General features: G+C 36.6%; 1 protein-coding gene across 7 annotated transcripts in view; it reads right to left on the bottom strand.

Annotated features, from left to right (window-relative positions):
• Nucleotides 1-17,490, bottom strand: part of TJP1 (tight junction protein 1) — a 242,313-nt gene that overhangs the window by 50,496 nt on the left and 174,327 nt on the right. For all 7 annotated transcript variants that reach the window (XM_059180180.1, XM_059180181.1, XM_059180182.1 and 4 more), the window contains 6 exons: nt 12,468-12,592; nt 11,665-11,767; nt 5,749-6,025; nt 2,004-2,107; nt 1,243-1,411; nt 287-434 (listed from right to left, as the gene is read on the bottom strand). In XM_059180180.1, the coding sequence (XP_059036163.1) occupies nt 287-434; nt 1,243-1,411; nt 2,004-2,107; nt 5,749-6,025; nt 11,665-11,767; nt 12,468-12,592 (926 nt within the window). The remainder of the gene's footprint in view (nt 1-286; nt 435-1,242; nt 1,412-2,003; nt 2,108-5,748; nt 6,026-11,664; nt 11,768-12,467; nt 12,593-17,490) is intronic.

Here is a 17,490-nt window from a genome sequence, read left to right as displayed (position 1 = left end):
CATACTGTCTACAGTTACACTTCTGTGCTACAAAGACAGAGTACTAACAAGAAGCTGTGTAGCTTGCATACCTAAGATATTTACTCTTTCATTCTTTAAGAAGTTTCAGTGACCTCTGGTTTTCTAGATAATCCCTAAATTGATTTTTTAAATCCCACAAAACCACAAAAAGCCCTACCTAAACTTCATAATCAAAAGAAAATCTATTTTCTAGTTTTATTTGTAAGCAATACCAGAAACATGTATCAAGCACACATAACTATATTAATGATAGAGTGTGATTTACCTGCCACTGCTGGGCTGCTGTGGAGAGTGTCTGGAATGATCAGAAGGCTCTGACCGTTGGTCAGGTGATCGTGACCGGCTGTGGCGGGGAGGTCTGTCATGTGATCGACCAGAATGATCTGATGCCAGTGACTGAATTTCTGAAATGTCTGTTAGGTAAAAGGGTGCTATTTATTTTCCCATAAAATGATTATAGTAAAATGTAAGGTACTCCAGGGATAAAAGATATAAGCTACTAAATATAATTTCATATAAAACTGATGTTTTAAAGCATTAACTTCATCAACCACTGATAAAAATGGTGAGCTGCCTACAGAAAATACATAGTGACAACATCAATGGACCCTGAAGGCATAGGCTAAGCGAAGTAGTCAGAGAAAGACAAAACAAAACAACCACAAAAAAACCACAAACCCACACAACGACCAAACTCACAGAAAAAGAGTTCAGATTTGTGGTTACCAGGAGAGTTGGGGGTGGGGGGTACGGGGAGTTAGAGGAAGATGCAAACTTTCAGTTACAAAATAAATGAGCACCAAGGATGTAATGTACAACATAATGACTACAGCTAACAGTGCTGTTATGGTATATATAAAGCTATTAAAGAGACTAAATCCTAAGAGTTCTCATCAAAAGGCAAACTTTTTTTGTAATTTTATCTATAGGAGTTACCCAAACATATTATGTTATTGTTTCATGATATACATAAATCAAACCATTATGCTATGCACCTTAAACTTCCACATGGATATATGCTGCTTTTCTCAATAAAACTAGAAAGTAACTAAAAGTAAACCCTCTACCCTCTAATATATATATAAACAATATATATATTTGTAATTCTTAGATTTTGAAGATGTCTGGCTTGTACAAAAGTATTTCACTCAAACACATCAAATCTTCCTACTACTTCATTAGGGTCACTTAAAGGGGCTCTGCGAACAGAACTGTACTCACCATCTCTCTCAGAGGCATTAGCAGAGTGGATACTGTCAGAAAGATCAGGGACGTTCAATAGGGTAGCCCGTTCATCCCTCTGAACTACCATTTTTAACTTGCCTTTAGACCTTTCTATCAATGTCTTTGCATCTGTCAGTGACATATTTTCTGTCACAGTACCATTTATCTGCAACAGAAAAGAAACGAGGTTGAAAATAAATGAAAAAAATACAAATGTTAACTTAATGTTATGGATCAGGAATATTTAAATTATCCTTGGCTTGCTGTAAGCAGCAAAATATTCCCTTTATACTTTCCTGTATTATCGAAGTACTCCTCTTCCCCAAAATAATAAAATTTTAATACACTCTTGCTTTGTCAGAAAACCCAAATTAGTATCTCCAAGCCTGTCACTTTCTATTACTTATAAACAAACTAACAAACATTTTAATAATATTTAGTTAGCAAAACACTTATTATGTAAGACTAAATGTATCTACCTACAAAGTAGCTCCTAACAGTGAGTGATATTCATTTGTAGCGATTAATTTGCCAGGATGACTCCAGTACCAAAGAAAGACATCAGTGTTGACATGTAATAACAGACAAACCATTTTTGTCCACTAAAAATGGCAAACCATCCAGTGCCCCAAACATTAGTTTTTAATTTTTTTTTTTTTTTTTTGCAAAATTGCTTTCAGCATTAGCAGAAGCTATATGGTTACACTAGAATTTTGTCTTCTATTTCAATTCCTTAAAATGTAAGAACAGGACTATACCTTTAATACAACATCGCCTTCTTGAATATTGCCATCTCTTGCTGCCAAACTATCTTGTGAAATTTCCTTTACAAATATATGGCTGGCCAATCGAAGACCATATTCTGAAAGAATATATTTAAATGTCTTTAGTGTAAAATGCTACGAGACTTAAATAGAGTTTAAAAGCATAAGAGTAATGACCACCTTGAGTTTTTAAGTACAACCAATAATAAGAAATTATTCTTAGCTACCCTGCAAAGATGACATCTCTTCTAATTATCAAAAGTGTGCAAATCAACATGAAAGCAAAGGAAGTTATATGATTCAAGCAAAAGAGTGACAGACCTTATTCCATTTTACTCAGAGAAAAAAGCCCTGAATAACAGACCATTTCTTTCTATGTTGTAATAAAACACTAGCTCTTCAGAAGGTTTAATGAATACAATTCTAAAAAATGAACTGCCTGAGGTTGAAAAAACTCTGGAGAGGTTGGCAATTTTACTGATGACTTGTGTTACCAAGCATACACTGTTTTTGTTTTCTACAATTTCCTAGAGCGAAAGTATTTCCAATCCTACAAACCTCTAACACTGGAGAGACAAATGTAGAGCATTAGGACACAAACTCTGTACTAGTGTTAAGGCTTCAACTAGCTGAGCAGATACAGGCATGAATTATAAATGCCAGTCTTTTCCTTTTAACATCAAGTATCCAAAAGTAAGGCAACATTGATTCTATCTGTGGGTGAGGAAATGGTCACAGTTGAGGAAGGTACCAGAGTGTCCAGAAAACTGTCCAGGGACCTGCAAAACTATAGAATTCTGTTTGTAAACTACAACAATGACAACAACATAACAACAACAGGAAAAGCACTGCTCCTGGTTTTCTCAGGAAAGAGAAAAGGACAGTGTCGTTCTGCATTAAGGAAGTGGGGGTGGGGGGGGGCAAAAAAAAAGATCTTGGGGTTTTTGTTTTTAATATGGGATGGGTAGCAGGTCGGCTAACTCAAACTTCTATAAATTACATCAGAGTTACAGCTTAACTTAAGGCAAATACACAAAGAGCGCTCACAAGCAAGAAAATCACGGTAAAAAAAATAAAATGACTTTTGAGGGGATCTAGGCAGGCAAGTATATGTGTTTAATAAATGGTTGTTGTATCACAAAAGAATACAGTATTGATGACAAACTTCTCTTTATTTAAGATTAAAAAGTTACAGGGGCTTGGTCAGTTAAGTATTTGCCTTCAACTCAGGCCATGATCCCAGGGCCTGGGATGTAGCCTGTGTCAGGCTTCTTGCTCAGTGGGGAGTCTGCTTCTTCCTCTCCCTTGCTCCTACCCACTCCCAAGGGCTTCTCTCACTCTCAAAAAACTGGAAAAAAAAAAAAAAAAATCTTAAAAAAAAAAAAGATTAAAAAGTTATAAATGACCAATAAAGAGATGACTTCAAAATAATCCTCATATATTCATATACTCCAAGTGTTTCCTTAGGTAAATATTAACTATGTGCCAGGCATTGTGGATAAAAAAGCAGCAAATGAGAGATAGTCCCTGCACTCCCTGGCAACCTCCACACGCACTAGGGGCAAATATAAGTGTAAGAGGACAGATAAAGGCAATACAGGGTTTCATGTCCAGAATGGAGTCTGAGAAGGCCTCCCTAAAGAAAAAATACTAAAGTGGAAATACTACTGAACCAGAAGGATGAGGGTGTGCATGTGTGATTATGTGGGGTGGGAGTAGGTGGTGGGCAGTGGTAGAGACAGGGTGGTTAAAAATAAATGCATCTCTGTGAAAGTGTCTGTAGAACTGACTGGAAGGGATCCAGAGTCTAGTTTTAGAGACTTACTAAGTTCACTGAAGAGGTTAGGGTTGCTCACCAGACCAAAAAATAATAATAGTAACTATTAGAGAATGTGAGTTAACTACGATTATCATGTAAATGATGGCTGTGATAAACCTGACTGTGATCATTTTATAATGTATATGTATATCAAACCATCAAGTTTGTATCTTAAGTGCATAAAATTTTATGTATTTACATACAATGTTAATTACATCTCAATACAGCTGAAAGAAAAAAGATTATGGTAGTTTGGATAAGGGTGCTGGCATTGGAGAAAGGCAGTAGTGGGATGGTTATTTAAGAGTGCTATTTAGGGGCGCCTGCTTGGCTCAGTGGGTTAAGCCACTGCCTTCGGCTCAGGTCATGATCTCAGGGTCCTAGGATAGAGTCCCGCATCGGGCTTTCTGCTCAGCGGGGAGCCTGCTTCCCCTGCCCCTGCCTGCCTGTATGCCTACTTGGGATCTCTCTCTCTGTCAAATAAATAAAATCTTTGGGGGGGAAAAAAAAAGTGGTATTTAGGAAGTTAGCATGTATCAAGTGGATACAGGGAAGTGAGGAAAAGAGAGATGTTAAGGATAACTACCATGTTATCCAAACTGGCATGAAAAACCAGGTAGATGGGAATATATTGAACTAGCGACCTCATAAGAAACACAAAAATTTTGAGGAAGATGTGCGTTTCTTTCAAGATATACTGAATTTTAGGAAGCTGAGCTACATGAAACACTGAAGGGAGTATGCCTAAGGGTCAGCTGGCTCACGAAAGTACAGCCGGAGAAATAAGTTTTGCCATAAGCAGCAGATAACTGCGCCAAGGAGTAGATGAGACCACCTGAAGAGGTTATATTGAAGAAAAAAGAGACTCTGGAAGAGAAATCTACCTAAGATCAGAGGGCAGGATGAGGAGAATGAAGTTGAAAGGATACAAAAAGGGGATGGGAGACCCAGAAGGACACAGTATTATCATTCTCTTGAAGCCGAGAGGAGACATTATTTCAAAACACAGGAACTCGAGCTTGCTTCAGCAGCACATATATAAAATACAGGAAGTGGTTAATGCTATGCAAAATGGTGCTGAAAAGGTAAGTAAAATAAACACTGAAAATTTCTACTGAATTAGTGTGCATGGTTTGGGGAGCAAGGTGAAACAGTTATCAGGCCAGAGAGGGTTGGAAAATGACCACAGCAGGGGTGGAGAGTTTGAGAAGTCTGCTACAGAATAAGGTGGGGAGCAAGAACTAGAAAAAGGTCCGTCAGATGCTGGTAGAGCAGATCAAAGTGAGCCCACATGATATTCTTAGTACAACACCTTTTTACCAAAATGATCAGCCACAAATGATCATTTGAGAGACGCGTCCACAGCAGAAGGATACCGCAATCAGATTCATTCTTATGAAATCTGATTCAGGGGAGGCAGCTGGCTTTAGTTTCAAAAATGTTAAAGATGCTCTGCATTACAGAAAGATACCCTAACAGGGGGATCCTTCTTCTTAATGTCTTCATTTAAAAAGTATTCTGCCCTTCCACACACCCCACCTCCACCAAGTCCAAGATTTCTTCCTATGGTTATGCCACTACTGATTCTAACAGCTAGGTAAAACACTGATTTTGAGCTTGGCGATGGTATGAAATTTATTAGCATAATTTGTATTTGGCTATCCTAATCAAAAGAAATACAAAATCCAACTACTGGACCATTTATTTGAAGGACTATCTGCTACAACAAAATTATTCAAGAGAAAAGTGATGATCCCTGAAGTCTGCTAAACGGGACAAGACCTACCGCAACAGGACATAACAATGAAGATCACAAAAGACAACAAAAGCAAGGATAGGAAGGGATGGCAATTTTACTTCTTACCAAAATTAATGTTAACATTTTCACGTGAAAATGATAAGTGAGTTAGGAGAGAATACCTTCATTTTTCCGGGATTTCACCAACGTGACTTTGGTGGGTTTGGCAGGTTGACTGGAGGCCACAGATCGCCTATCAGACCGTGGGGACAAACTCCTCTCTCTGCTTGCACTTCTATCCCTTGCCCAACTCTTCTCACTCCTTCTACTGACCAGACCGCCACGGCTGCTTCTTGGGTCATGGACTTCCTCATCGTAACTATCTTCTTCATTCTCAGATACCGGTTCAGGATCAGGACGACTAACTGGTATCTGAACTTTCTTCTTCCTCCGAATGGTCTACAAATAAAGTTTACCAAAAAAGCTTACTGATTTCCATATATACTTTCATTTCTAAGAGAAAAGAAAATTACAGTTTTCTGGTCCCATATCAATTAAACTAATTATGAATCAGAGAGACACAATATACAACAAATTACTATTTCCATAATAGTTTTCTGCTCTCGACAGATCTGGTTAAGAACCAAATTTGAAATAGTGAGTCAAATGAAGTCCTTAGTTACTTAATTCAGAAAGATTCTCTAGGTGTAATAATCACCAGCTTAAAAAAGAACTAATAACTGTTGGTGGTTGGAATGAAGGATGGAGCACTGTACTCTAGTACCATCAAATATACTGTAGTTGCTACCAAGCAAATTTGTAAGCCCAACTTGACTCCTTTAGATTTTCAGAATCCATCAATATCAAGGCCCACAACTGTCTTACTGAAACTCTTAACAGAGAAATTTACTTTACTTCCACACTAACATTCAACTAAGTCAAGTTGGAGCTAATAACTCTATTATACTTCACCAATACAAACTGCTTTCAGTTTCTGTATCTCTCCAATTTGTAATTTCTCATCTTGGCATAAATCCCTTCTTCTGGCTTTCTTTCCTCAATGACTCTAATAAATGGTTCAATTTTCCCTGTTCATTTATTTCCTTCACTTTCTGTAGGTTCAAGATCTTCAAGCATTACCTGATGGAGTGGCCTCTTAATCCCTGAACTGTGTGCAACTCACCTTCTCACTCTGATATACCCAGAATCTCATCAGATATCTGTAAGATCTTCTTGGGTTAACATTCCTTGTCTCTACTTTTGATGCTTTGATCTACTGAAACTTTTCGGTTCCCATCTTCTTTTGGACTCCTTTCTCTCCTATTCTCCCAGTTCATTAATTCCTTCCTGGTTTCACCTGCCTTGCTCTCAAGTTTTCATGGAATGTCATGCTGTGATATTTAAAGGACTTTCTCTTGACCTCTCAATCACCTGCTATGAAAAACTCTAGTCCTGTATTACCTTTACCTTCAGATGGCTGTTTTTCCACACTTTGCTGAGTAGGTCCTCCATAAATTCATTTTATTTGACAGAATTCTTTTGCTTGTTCAGTACTCCTTTCCTCTACCTCTTGCCTCTCTATGGAATTTGCTAACATGGGTATTCCAAAACCATTCTCCAAGATCCCAGTCGCTTAGCCTGACTCACAGAGATCAGTGCCACTTTACTTCCTTTATACTCCTACATTTTTTCAGTATCTCACTTATTTATTCATTTCTTCCTTTGGGGCTCAAAGACCAAGCTGATCCTCTTCCTGGATGAATGAAATCCTCCCATATGAGCTCTTATTCTTATCCCTACCCACCTCCAACAACTTCTTAATCAGTAACAACCCCTGAAGGTACTTATAACTTTCATGTCTCCCTCAAATTTGTTCTCTGGCTATTATTCATCTGCTAATTAATCCTCTATTCCTCTGTCTTATTACACATTTCCAAGTTATCCTATCTCTTCCCTTTGTGGCTAATTTTCTTCAAAGAGCTGCTCTAACACTTAATATGGCTTGCTGCTCCTTTTTACTACCAAGGATAATCAGAGAAGGCCGTTCTGAGGAAACAACACTGAAGCTGAAGAAGCAGCAAAATGCCAGTACATGAAAAGAGACAGGTCAGTTCCCTGTTAGGAACTGAGAGAAGACTGTCTGTCTTTCCACCCTCTGTGCCCCATAGCTCAGGCCCTTATCCAGTAACACTTACTATAAAACATTCTTAACTGACTCTCTGCATTTTAGCCACACCTCTACTTCAAGCTCCAACAAACTATTTTAGAAGTAATACTTCTGCAGTGTTACTTTTTTAAATCTTTAATTCCTCCCTAGCAATATACAAACAAAAAAAAAGTAACCAGATAAGGACTAGGAGCTTTCCATGTCTTCCTTCAAGAGAGTGCCTGCCACCGCTGTAAAATTGACCGCATCTGAAACTACTCTCAATCTCCAATGTGCATTATGGTTATGATTGTGTATATCCATCTAACCTGTCAAGATTCAGGTTTCTGGGAGAAGGTCCTTGCCATGTATTTTAACTATACAGTTAATGAAGTATTTGTAACCAGTTAATTGCTGAACTTACTGATAAATATCCAATCCTGTTATAATTCTCTATGTTAATGGTTGTACACTTACAAGAAGATATTTGACAATTATGCTTGCTTGATTTTATCACTGAAAATTTTGAAAGAGAAATTTGGGGGGAAATGCCTACTTCAAAACAGTTTTGCTAAATTAAAGATTCAAATGTAAAATAAAACAATGAAATCCTGTAAGTACTAGAATAAAGTACAAGATATATAATTCTATAACTCTGATAAGGTAAAGGGGTTTATAAGCCTGACAGCAAAGATGGAACCAACCAAGTGAACATCTGACAGATTTGACAACGTAAAAATGAAGGCATTTCAGTATTGGAACAAAATGACATAAAACAACCCCCCAATCACCATAAACAACAACTCAGAAAAGCATATGGGGAAACAATACATGTAGTATATATGACATAAGACTAATCATCCTAATATATACAGCTCTCTAGTATGACAATTATCACCATAAAGATGCAAAAGAATAAGCAAAAAAGAAACATAAATGGGCAACATATACACAACGGGATAAACTCCTTTGTACTATAAAATATTTCACTTGAAATACTATGTTCAGTCTGTTTGGCAAAGATTTAAAAACTGTTGATAAAACTGGACTTACAATAGCCTACTGGCTTTCTGAAGGGCATTGGCAATACATACATCAAGTCATTCATGCCTTCTGGCTGAAAAGCCACTCCTAAGATGTTATTCCTAAACAGGAACTGAATAGGTAGGTAGAAACACAATGATCTTCAACACAGTATTTTTTTAATACCTGTAGAAACTGGATGCTGAAATGCCCACCCATGAATGGGTTAGGTAAGTAGCCCCATGGAGATATACTGAAGTGCTCAAAGAGGTCATCTTTAGGAGATGTTTCTGCTGAGTCATTTACTTCATAATGCTTTTTTAGGATAGTCAGAATTTTAATAAAAATTATACATGCTCACTGTGTCATAAACTATTTCTATCCTCACATTGTTAAATCTAAATTAGCCTACTTATGGCAGTTACATTATCCAGTAAAGTTCTAACATTTTAGTTCAACAGAAAAGAAATAATTTATTTGCTTAATAGCCAAGAAGCTCTTAGCTTATGGAAAGATAATCATAAACAACCAACCACCCCAATGTAAGAGCACAGGGAAGAAAACTGGGGTCAGGGAAAGAGGAAGTGGTTATTCAGAACTGGAAAAAAAAAAATTAAATAAGGAAAAACAATGTATATATGATCTTGAGGTTCTGGACATGGCTGGGGATGAATTAAGAAAGCCGCCCCACAATGAAAGACCACAATCTAAGACACAGGTTTTATTTCAAAAGTCATATGGCAATGATAAACTTAACAAAGCAAGATATGAGCCAATCGCTTCAAATGTAGAAATGAACAACAGCTCTCTGCTGATTAAAACACCCTTCTACTCAATCCCCCTATAACCTCTCCCTATAAAGCAAAAAAAGACTTGCCCAACCTTCCTAAGTTCTGCCTGTCCAACTCATGTAGCTAATTAAGTATACTTAGAGCAAAATCTATCCCTGAGCTGCCCCAAATCCTTTTCCTATTTCAAATACATTACAGGTTTTGGACCTACTTCTTACAAAATAATTTCTATTGGGAAAAGTCTGAGGTGTAGGAATACAACTTTCTTAGATGCATTATTGATATGGAGTATGTAAGTTGAATATTTTGCATGCCAACAACAACAACAACAACAAAACCCAGCTCAACATTTCAGGAGAACAGGGAGCTTAAAAAGTTGGGGTTATAAGCGAAGCTCACAACCTCATGTATAAGGGAGAAAAACCCAATTTACCTAAGGTGCTCACCTTGGAATGTGAAACTGAAAAACACTGTAAATAATAATAACAATGCTAAGGATCAGCAGCTAAGACAAGAATGCTAAAACTGACTCAGTTTTAAGATAAGCAATTATAAAAATTAGCAATTTGCTTCCATAAACACTATAATCTCATGTTCTAAAAACTGTTTAAAAACCCTACCACCCACTAACCAGTATGTATACGAGAACTATGATTTTAAAATGACATTACAGTTGTAAATATATAATTAAAATGAAGTTGTGAAAATATATAACTCAAAAGATGATATCTTGGGCGCCTGGGTGGCTCAGTGGGTTAAGCCGCTGCCTTCGGCTCAGGTCATGATCTCAGGGTCCTGGGATCGAGTCCCGCATCGGGCTCTCTGCTCAGCAGGGAGCCTGCTCCCTCCTCTCTCTCTCTCTCTCTCTGCCTGCCTCTCTGCCTGCTTGTGATCTCTGTCTGTCAAATAAATAAATAAAATCTTTAAAAAATAAAAAAAAAATAAATAAATAAAAAAAAAGATGATATCTATCATTTGGAATGCCGTAACTCAAGAGTGGGTATACTGCGATTTGAGAAAACTCTCACCTCACCAGCATTAACACTGGTGTGGAAATAAACCATATGTCAAGCAGCCTACACAAGAGAAGAGGGCCTAGCAACTGTGCACAGTCTTAGCACAGTCTTAGGGAATACACCTTCTAGATCTCACCCAATCCCTAAGGTCCAAACATAATGGTGGCCTTCCTTTCACACCCTCTCCCTTCCACTGGGGCCACTGTGGTTCTGAGTGTCTGCTAGGAAGTAGAAAAGTTCTCAGCAGCCAAGGCAGGGCAAACCACCTAGCTGCCTACTCTGGCTCTTCTTCCTGCTCTGTATACCTGATCTAAAGCCTCAAAGCAGTGCCTTTATCAGTCCTTTCAGAAGCTAGAAGGGCAAAAACGTGGGGAAGGAGCAAAGTGGGTAAAAGAAACAGCTAATATGCTCCTAAATATATATAATTTTAAATAAGACTTTTACATTAAATCCATTTTGTGCCACACTGGCTTAGTTTTACCTGTTATTTGTAGCCAGTTATTAAGAGTTAACTGAACTTCTTTTCCCTTATTTAAAAAAAAAAAAAAGACTTTTAGAGAAATAATGAAATAGAAGACAGTTCCAGCTATATACTAAAACAGTAACATTAAAATGCACCCTGAACAACCCTACAATGAAAATCTTACCACTTTCTCTCTCAAACTGTATCAGAATAACAAGGAAAGTGGTTGATGATGTATATGTTCAAGGGACAATGTAAAACTTGCCCATTAAACAAATCCTGTAACAGAAAACAGGGCTAAATATTTCTAACAGTCTACCATGCCAAGATTCAATCTAACATAAGTACTTTAAAAAGAAGGAAACATTAAGCGATAAAAAGGTGACCATTCAATCACCCCCCACCTTTCCTCTTCAATCAAATAAATAAATAAATACTAGATAATAAATAAATAAATCCTAGTACCTAAATTTTGAGAAAATATACACACAGTGATAAAACACATCGCCAGTTATTAGAAAAAACACTCTTGTAAGTTAACTTTAGAACTACTGATCCAGTTTTCATTTTCTTAAAGGGTTAAGATGAACTTAAAAAACCAGAAACGTATCAACCCTAATGTTGATACTTTTGCTAAATTAAAGGTAAAAGATACTTACAATTTTTGCATTCTTCCCACTTTTCCTTAGTTGTTGAACAGCAAAGGCATGTTCAACATTATCCATTGAAACTCCGTTAACCATTGCAACTCGGTCATTTTCCCTAAGGAAAATAAGGTCATCAAAATAACAAGTTAAAGAAAAAACATACAGAACAGGTTTGTGAATACATTTTCAAGATGGGTTCTTCCACAAAAATATTTCAATTATAGGCTAATCTATTTGTCTTCAGATCAATGATACAATAATGTCAAATAACTTTCTGATTTCCTATAACATTTAGAAACTAACCTTAGGCCACTAATGTTTTTAAATCATTAATACAATGTTTTTACAAAAGAGTGAACAGGTACCACAACAAAAAATAATTTTTGGTGGTACAATTAGAGGACATTAAATGATACATGTTACATAGCTGGGAAAAGTATTCCCTTCTTAAAAAGCAGTCTTTCTCCTTCCAGTTTTCTTTCAATCTTTCTGACCACAGCTCACTTTTTGCTAGGTAGTGTATCTTCCTTCTCTCTTTCCCTTGTTTATCTTAACTGAACAATAAGGACAAGATTAACAGTGAGCTGTTCCTGAAGGCTAAATTCCACCCCAAACTGTCTAACAAGTTTTCTCTTCATCTTTATTTTTACAGTAATCACCCATTTAAGGTAAGGGATACTAGCTTTCCATTTATGGTATCTCTATTATCTCTAAGTAGAAATGTATGTTAATTTAAGGAAATCCCTAGCAGAATTCGCCAGTGACTGAGGGTAGGAACAGTGCTTGTAACCAAGTACTAAAAGAAATGTGCTTACTGTAGCTGTCCTTCAGCAGGTCCCCCTTTCAGCACATCTGAAATTACTATGGAAGTTTCCCCACTCTGAAAATGAGGGTTGTCTCTTCCACCAGATATTGCAATTCCAAATCCAAATCCAGGAGCCTAAAGTAATAATTATGGAAAAACACTCCTATTACGAAAAATAATTGTTCACTGTATGATACAATCTAAAAAAGTTTAAATATAAAAATTACCATCTTATTACATCTATGATTCAAACACTTGCTTGTGTGATACATATCAGAATGATCTATACTGATATGGGAATGCATACTCTAATAAATTAAATGCTGGACATAAAAGATTATTAAAATTTGCTGATTCCAATGTTTTCTAAGTACTAAAACATATTTTAAAATTCTGAACACTACAATCCTGCATTTACTTTTATCATAAGAGCTCTTGAAGGTATTGGCAATGCACTAGTGTTATCATCACAAAACTGGCAAATAATTTATAGAATGAATACTTAATTAGTATAAACATCTGATGCCACCTTGTATAATAAATATCAATAAGCTGTGAAAATCAAATATATTATTTCACCATCCTTCAACTATGCTAAAAATCTCTTTAGAAGTAATACATTATAAGAATATCTTATATGCACATTGCATAGAACAGAAAGTAGAACCGTATCAAACCGTTTAAAAAACATTTTTAATGGGGCACCTGGGTGGCTCAGTTGTTAATCATCTGCCTTCAGCTCAGAGCATAATCCCAGGGTCTGGGATCCAGCCCCAGCTCTGTGAGAAGCCTTCTTCTCCCTCCCCCAATGCCCCTGCTGTGTTCCCTCTCTGGCTCTGTCAAATAAATAAAATCTTTAAATAAATAAATAAAATATATTTTTAATTAAAGAAAATAATAAACTATATACTTCTAAATGACCTGAAAATCTTAATCACAATGACTGAGGGCAGACCAATACAAAGAAAACTGAAAATATTTCCAAGTTAAAAAATTACTAAACTCATATCTTCCTAAAATACAAGAATAAATCACTACATAAAACCATTCCCTTAGTATAACTCAAAACTGACAATATCCAAATGACAAAACAGAAACAGGCCTAAAATTTCAAAAATATGATTAGAAAGAAACAACTGTTGGCACAGAATTAGGAAATACGAGAAACTACTTTACAGAACAAATTCAAATACATTTGAAAACCCTGATGAACCAGGGACACCTGGGTGGCTCAGTCAGTTAAGCATCTGCCTTCCACTTAGGTCATGATCCCAGGGTACTGGAATCCAGCCAGGCAGCGGGGTCCCTGCTCATCAGCAGGGAGTCTGCTTCTTCCTCTGCTTCTTTCCCCCACTTGTGTGCACACATGCTCTCTCAAATAAGTAAGATCTTTTTTTAAAAAGGGTAAAGGGAAGAAAAAGAAAATCCAGATGAACCAGATTATTGAAATGACTCAGAAATTAAAAATGCAATTTAAACAACACAATTTCTGGAAATGAAATAGAGAAAATTATCCCACAAAAAAAGCACCAGCCACAGATGATTTCATAGGCAAATTCTACCAAGACATCATTGTCCAGGTAGCCTCAACGCCTCATAAACTGTTCCAAAGCACTGAAAATGAAGGAAAGCTTCTAAACTTTTCTATAAAGCAACTATAATACTGACATCTAAATGATAGTGACTGTCTATAAAGACAGAGCCCCACTCCAAATATTAAAGCCCAAAATGATTTCTATATAACTATACAAAAAGTATTAAGCAAAAAAAAAAGAGGAAACAGAGGGCTACTTCTGACAAATACTCCATGACAAAATGATATATTACAAGAATGCAAGATTGATGTATAAGGAAATTCACTGGTATCATACACATATCCTATTACTAAATCTAAAGGAAAAAAAATTCTATGATTATATCCACAGACTTTAAAAAGGACTTTGACAAAATCCAACAGTTACTAATAAAGAAATTTTTTAAAAAATACAAGAGAATTCAATCTGTTGTGATAGTTGCTTTTTATTAAAATATGTGAAGAAAATCCAGCTTCACATACAAACACAGTTTAAAAAAAAAAAAAAAAAAGGAAGCAGCCCTTTTAGGTTATTCTGGATATTTATGTTTGATTTTATACCAAAACTTGGTGTGAGCTTCCTAACAGCTGCAATGTACAATCTGAAACATATCAATGAATTTTTTGTACTCCTATACCCATTGGCAGGTTTTGCACTTCCAATGGGTATTTTTAACCATTATTGGTTTTATAATAGCATGCCTTGGTCATGTGAAAAATACTTGGGCAAATCTTTGAAAGGATAACATATTTCATTATATATTTTTTTTAAATTCTGTATTGTGGTGCCTGGGTGGACTTTGGAACGTCTGACTTTGGCTCAGGGTCATGACCTCAGTGTCCTGGGATGGAGCCTCCTATCGCTCTGGGCTCAGCAGGAGTCTGCTTGTCCCTCTGTCCCTCCCCACCCCTCTACCCCGCACTGCTCATACCCTCACATTCTCTCTCAAATTCTCAAGTAAATAAAATCACAAAAAAATAAAAATAAAGATTGTGTATTAATATCACCAATCTCATCAAAATCTCTAAGTACTGAAAAGCTATTGGCTCATGGTAGCAGGTGAAAGCTTTCCAAATGTTAGTTTTTGCTTTAAATTCAATTTTCTTTATTGGCAACAAATACATCAGAATTGCTTTCCCTGAAGCAACAGGTACTCATTCATTTGAGAAAAATGTCTGTCAAATATTCAACTCTGGATAACCATATCTTCCTTCAGGTAAACATCGTGTTACACACACAGACATATGCACAACTCGTTTCCAAGTCAAACAATCACAAAAGTACTTCAGTATAAAGTGTCTTATGCATATATACTATTTCAATGAGTAATTTGAAAACTGTACTCAAAAGATGAGATGCAGTAAAACTAAAACTAATAATTTTTACTGCTTCGAATCATTCAGAAACGAACTTTGAACTGTTCTTTAAACCGTGAGTGTATGGCAGTGACTGTTAGTAAATGTTTGATGCCATTACCTTGATTTGGGGCTATGGCAGCCAGTTTTACCCAACACTACTTCTGGACCTTTACTACAAAAATATCAATATAGTGCAAAAGACAAATAATATTTTCATACTGTTAGGAAAATAATTTGCACTTGAGCCTAAAAAGGTTTCAGAGACATGGTGGGGGTCCTCAGACCATACTTTGAAAACACTGATATTAGGAACTTCTAAAAAATAAGAAAAAGCGGGGGAAAAAAAACCCTACCAAAATAACAATAAAACAATGAAACAGATCATTTGCAGAAGATACACAAGATATTAAAACTCATAATTAGAGAAATGCAAATTAAATTAAAACCACACAGTGAATGATAAAACTTAAAAGTATGACAAAACATTTTATTGGGAGGGCTGTAGAGAAAAAGGTATTCTTACACACTCCGGATAGATATGTAAACTTTAATTCTTTAGGAATTTGTTAATACCAAACTAAACTATAAAAGCACTAATCTTTTGACAAAGCAAACCAATTTCTAGGAATTTACCCTAAAGATATATATACATCTCCAAAAAACAATATGAAAATACATACAGAGTTATTCCTTGCAAATTGTTAACTGCAAATAGTGGGGGAAAATCTAAATGCCCACAGAATACCTGTAGAGCAGTGGGTAGTAGAGGGTGGGATTATTTTGCTTTTTATCCTCCTCAGAAAAGGCTCAAACTAATCTTTCATTCTATATACTTTAATGTTGTTCGTTTACATCTTTCTTGATAATTCTTTTATTTAAAAATGTTAAAATAACACAAAAATATTATAAAGAAATATTGAAAATGTCAGGAACTTTCAGTAAGAAAGACAGAGATGAGAAGTTATTTTCCTTAAGATTTACTTGTGAGTATTCCTCCTCAGCCTTTAAGCTAAGATCAAGTGTAGATTTACTTGTGAGCAAATCTAGGTACAGTTTTTGGCTGCATTGAGCCAGGGTCAAAAACCTAGCCTGGACCACTGCTTCTATGTACCCCTGGCACTTTGTAAGGCATGTAAATCCTGGATCAGTGTTTGCTCCAGTTCATTTAATGACTAGCCAGAAGTCTGTGGTCCCTAAATCTGGCTATGGGATGAGAATCACTTGGGAACAGTTTCAAAAGCTGATGTACAACCCCCCACCTCATACCAATTTAAAAAAAAAAAAAAAAAAAAGGAAGAGGCGAAATGGCAGGCTTTTTTTTTTTTTTTTTAAAGATTTTATTTATTTGACAGAGAGAGAGAGCTCACACACAGCAAGCGGAGGGGCAGGCAGGGGGAAAGGGAGAAGCAGTCTCCCTGCTGAGCAAGGAGCCCAATGCAGGGCCTGGGATCATGATCTGAGCTGAAGGCAGATGCCTAACTGACTGAGCCACCCAGGTGCCCCTGGCAAGCATTTTTAAAAAATTGATTCTAATGGGCAGCCAGTGCTGACCACTTCAGCCTTAAATGGTTTGTGAACTTCAGACCAAGGTGACAATCAAAAACTTCAAAGGTTTCACAACTATTCCACACTTCCCCTTCCCTCTATCTTCACCCTTGTCTCACTTGGCCTTCTCAATAAATTTCTTATCTCCACCAGCTTAAAATTTACCCTCCCTCCTGTTTGAAGGGTTATCATTCTAAAAACAAATCTGATTCTGTCATTCTAGGGCCCATGCATGGGTCTAAACTCCTTAGTATGAAGCACCATGAAATACAACTCCAACCTACTTCCTGGCACCCCAATATTTGCTCTACACACACTGAACTATGGATCCCTGCTTAAGCATGGCATGCATTAGGAAACTCCAAGCTTTTGCATGTCCTCTCTATTCCCAAGGCCCTTCCTTATTATTATTATTCCCTTCCTTAAGGGCCTTATCATTATCAGTCTTGTAAGCTTTAGCTCATCCTTCAAAATCCAAGTTCAGGGGCCCCTGGGTGGCTCAGCTGGTTAAGCATCTGCCTTTGGCTCAGGTCATGATCCCCAGGGTCCTGAGATC

The sequence above is a fragment of the Mustela lutreola genome, chromosome 7 (assembly GCF_030435805.1).
Source record: "Mustela lutreola isolate mMusLut2 chromosome 7, mMusLut2.pri, whole genome shotgun sequence".
Lineage (NCBI taxonomy): Eukaryota > Metazoa > Chordata > Mammalia > Carnivora > Mustelidae > Mustela > Mustela lutreola.
This window is presented reverse-complemented; position numbering and strand designations above follow the sequence as displayed.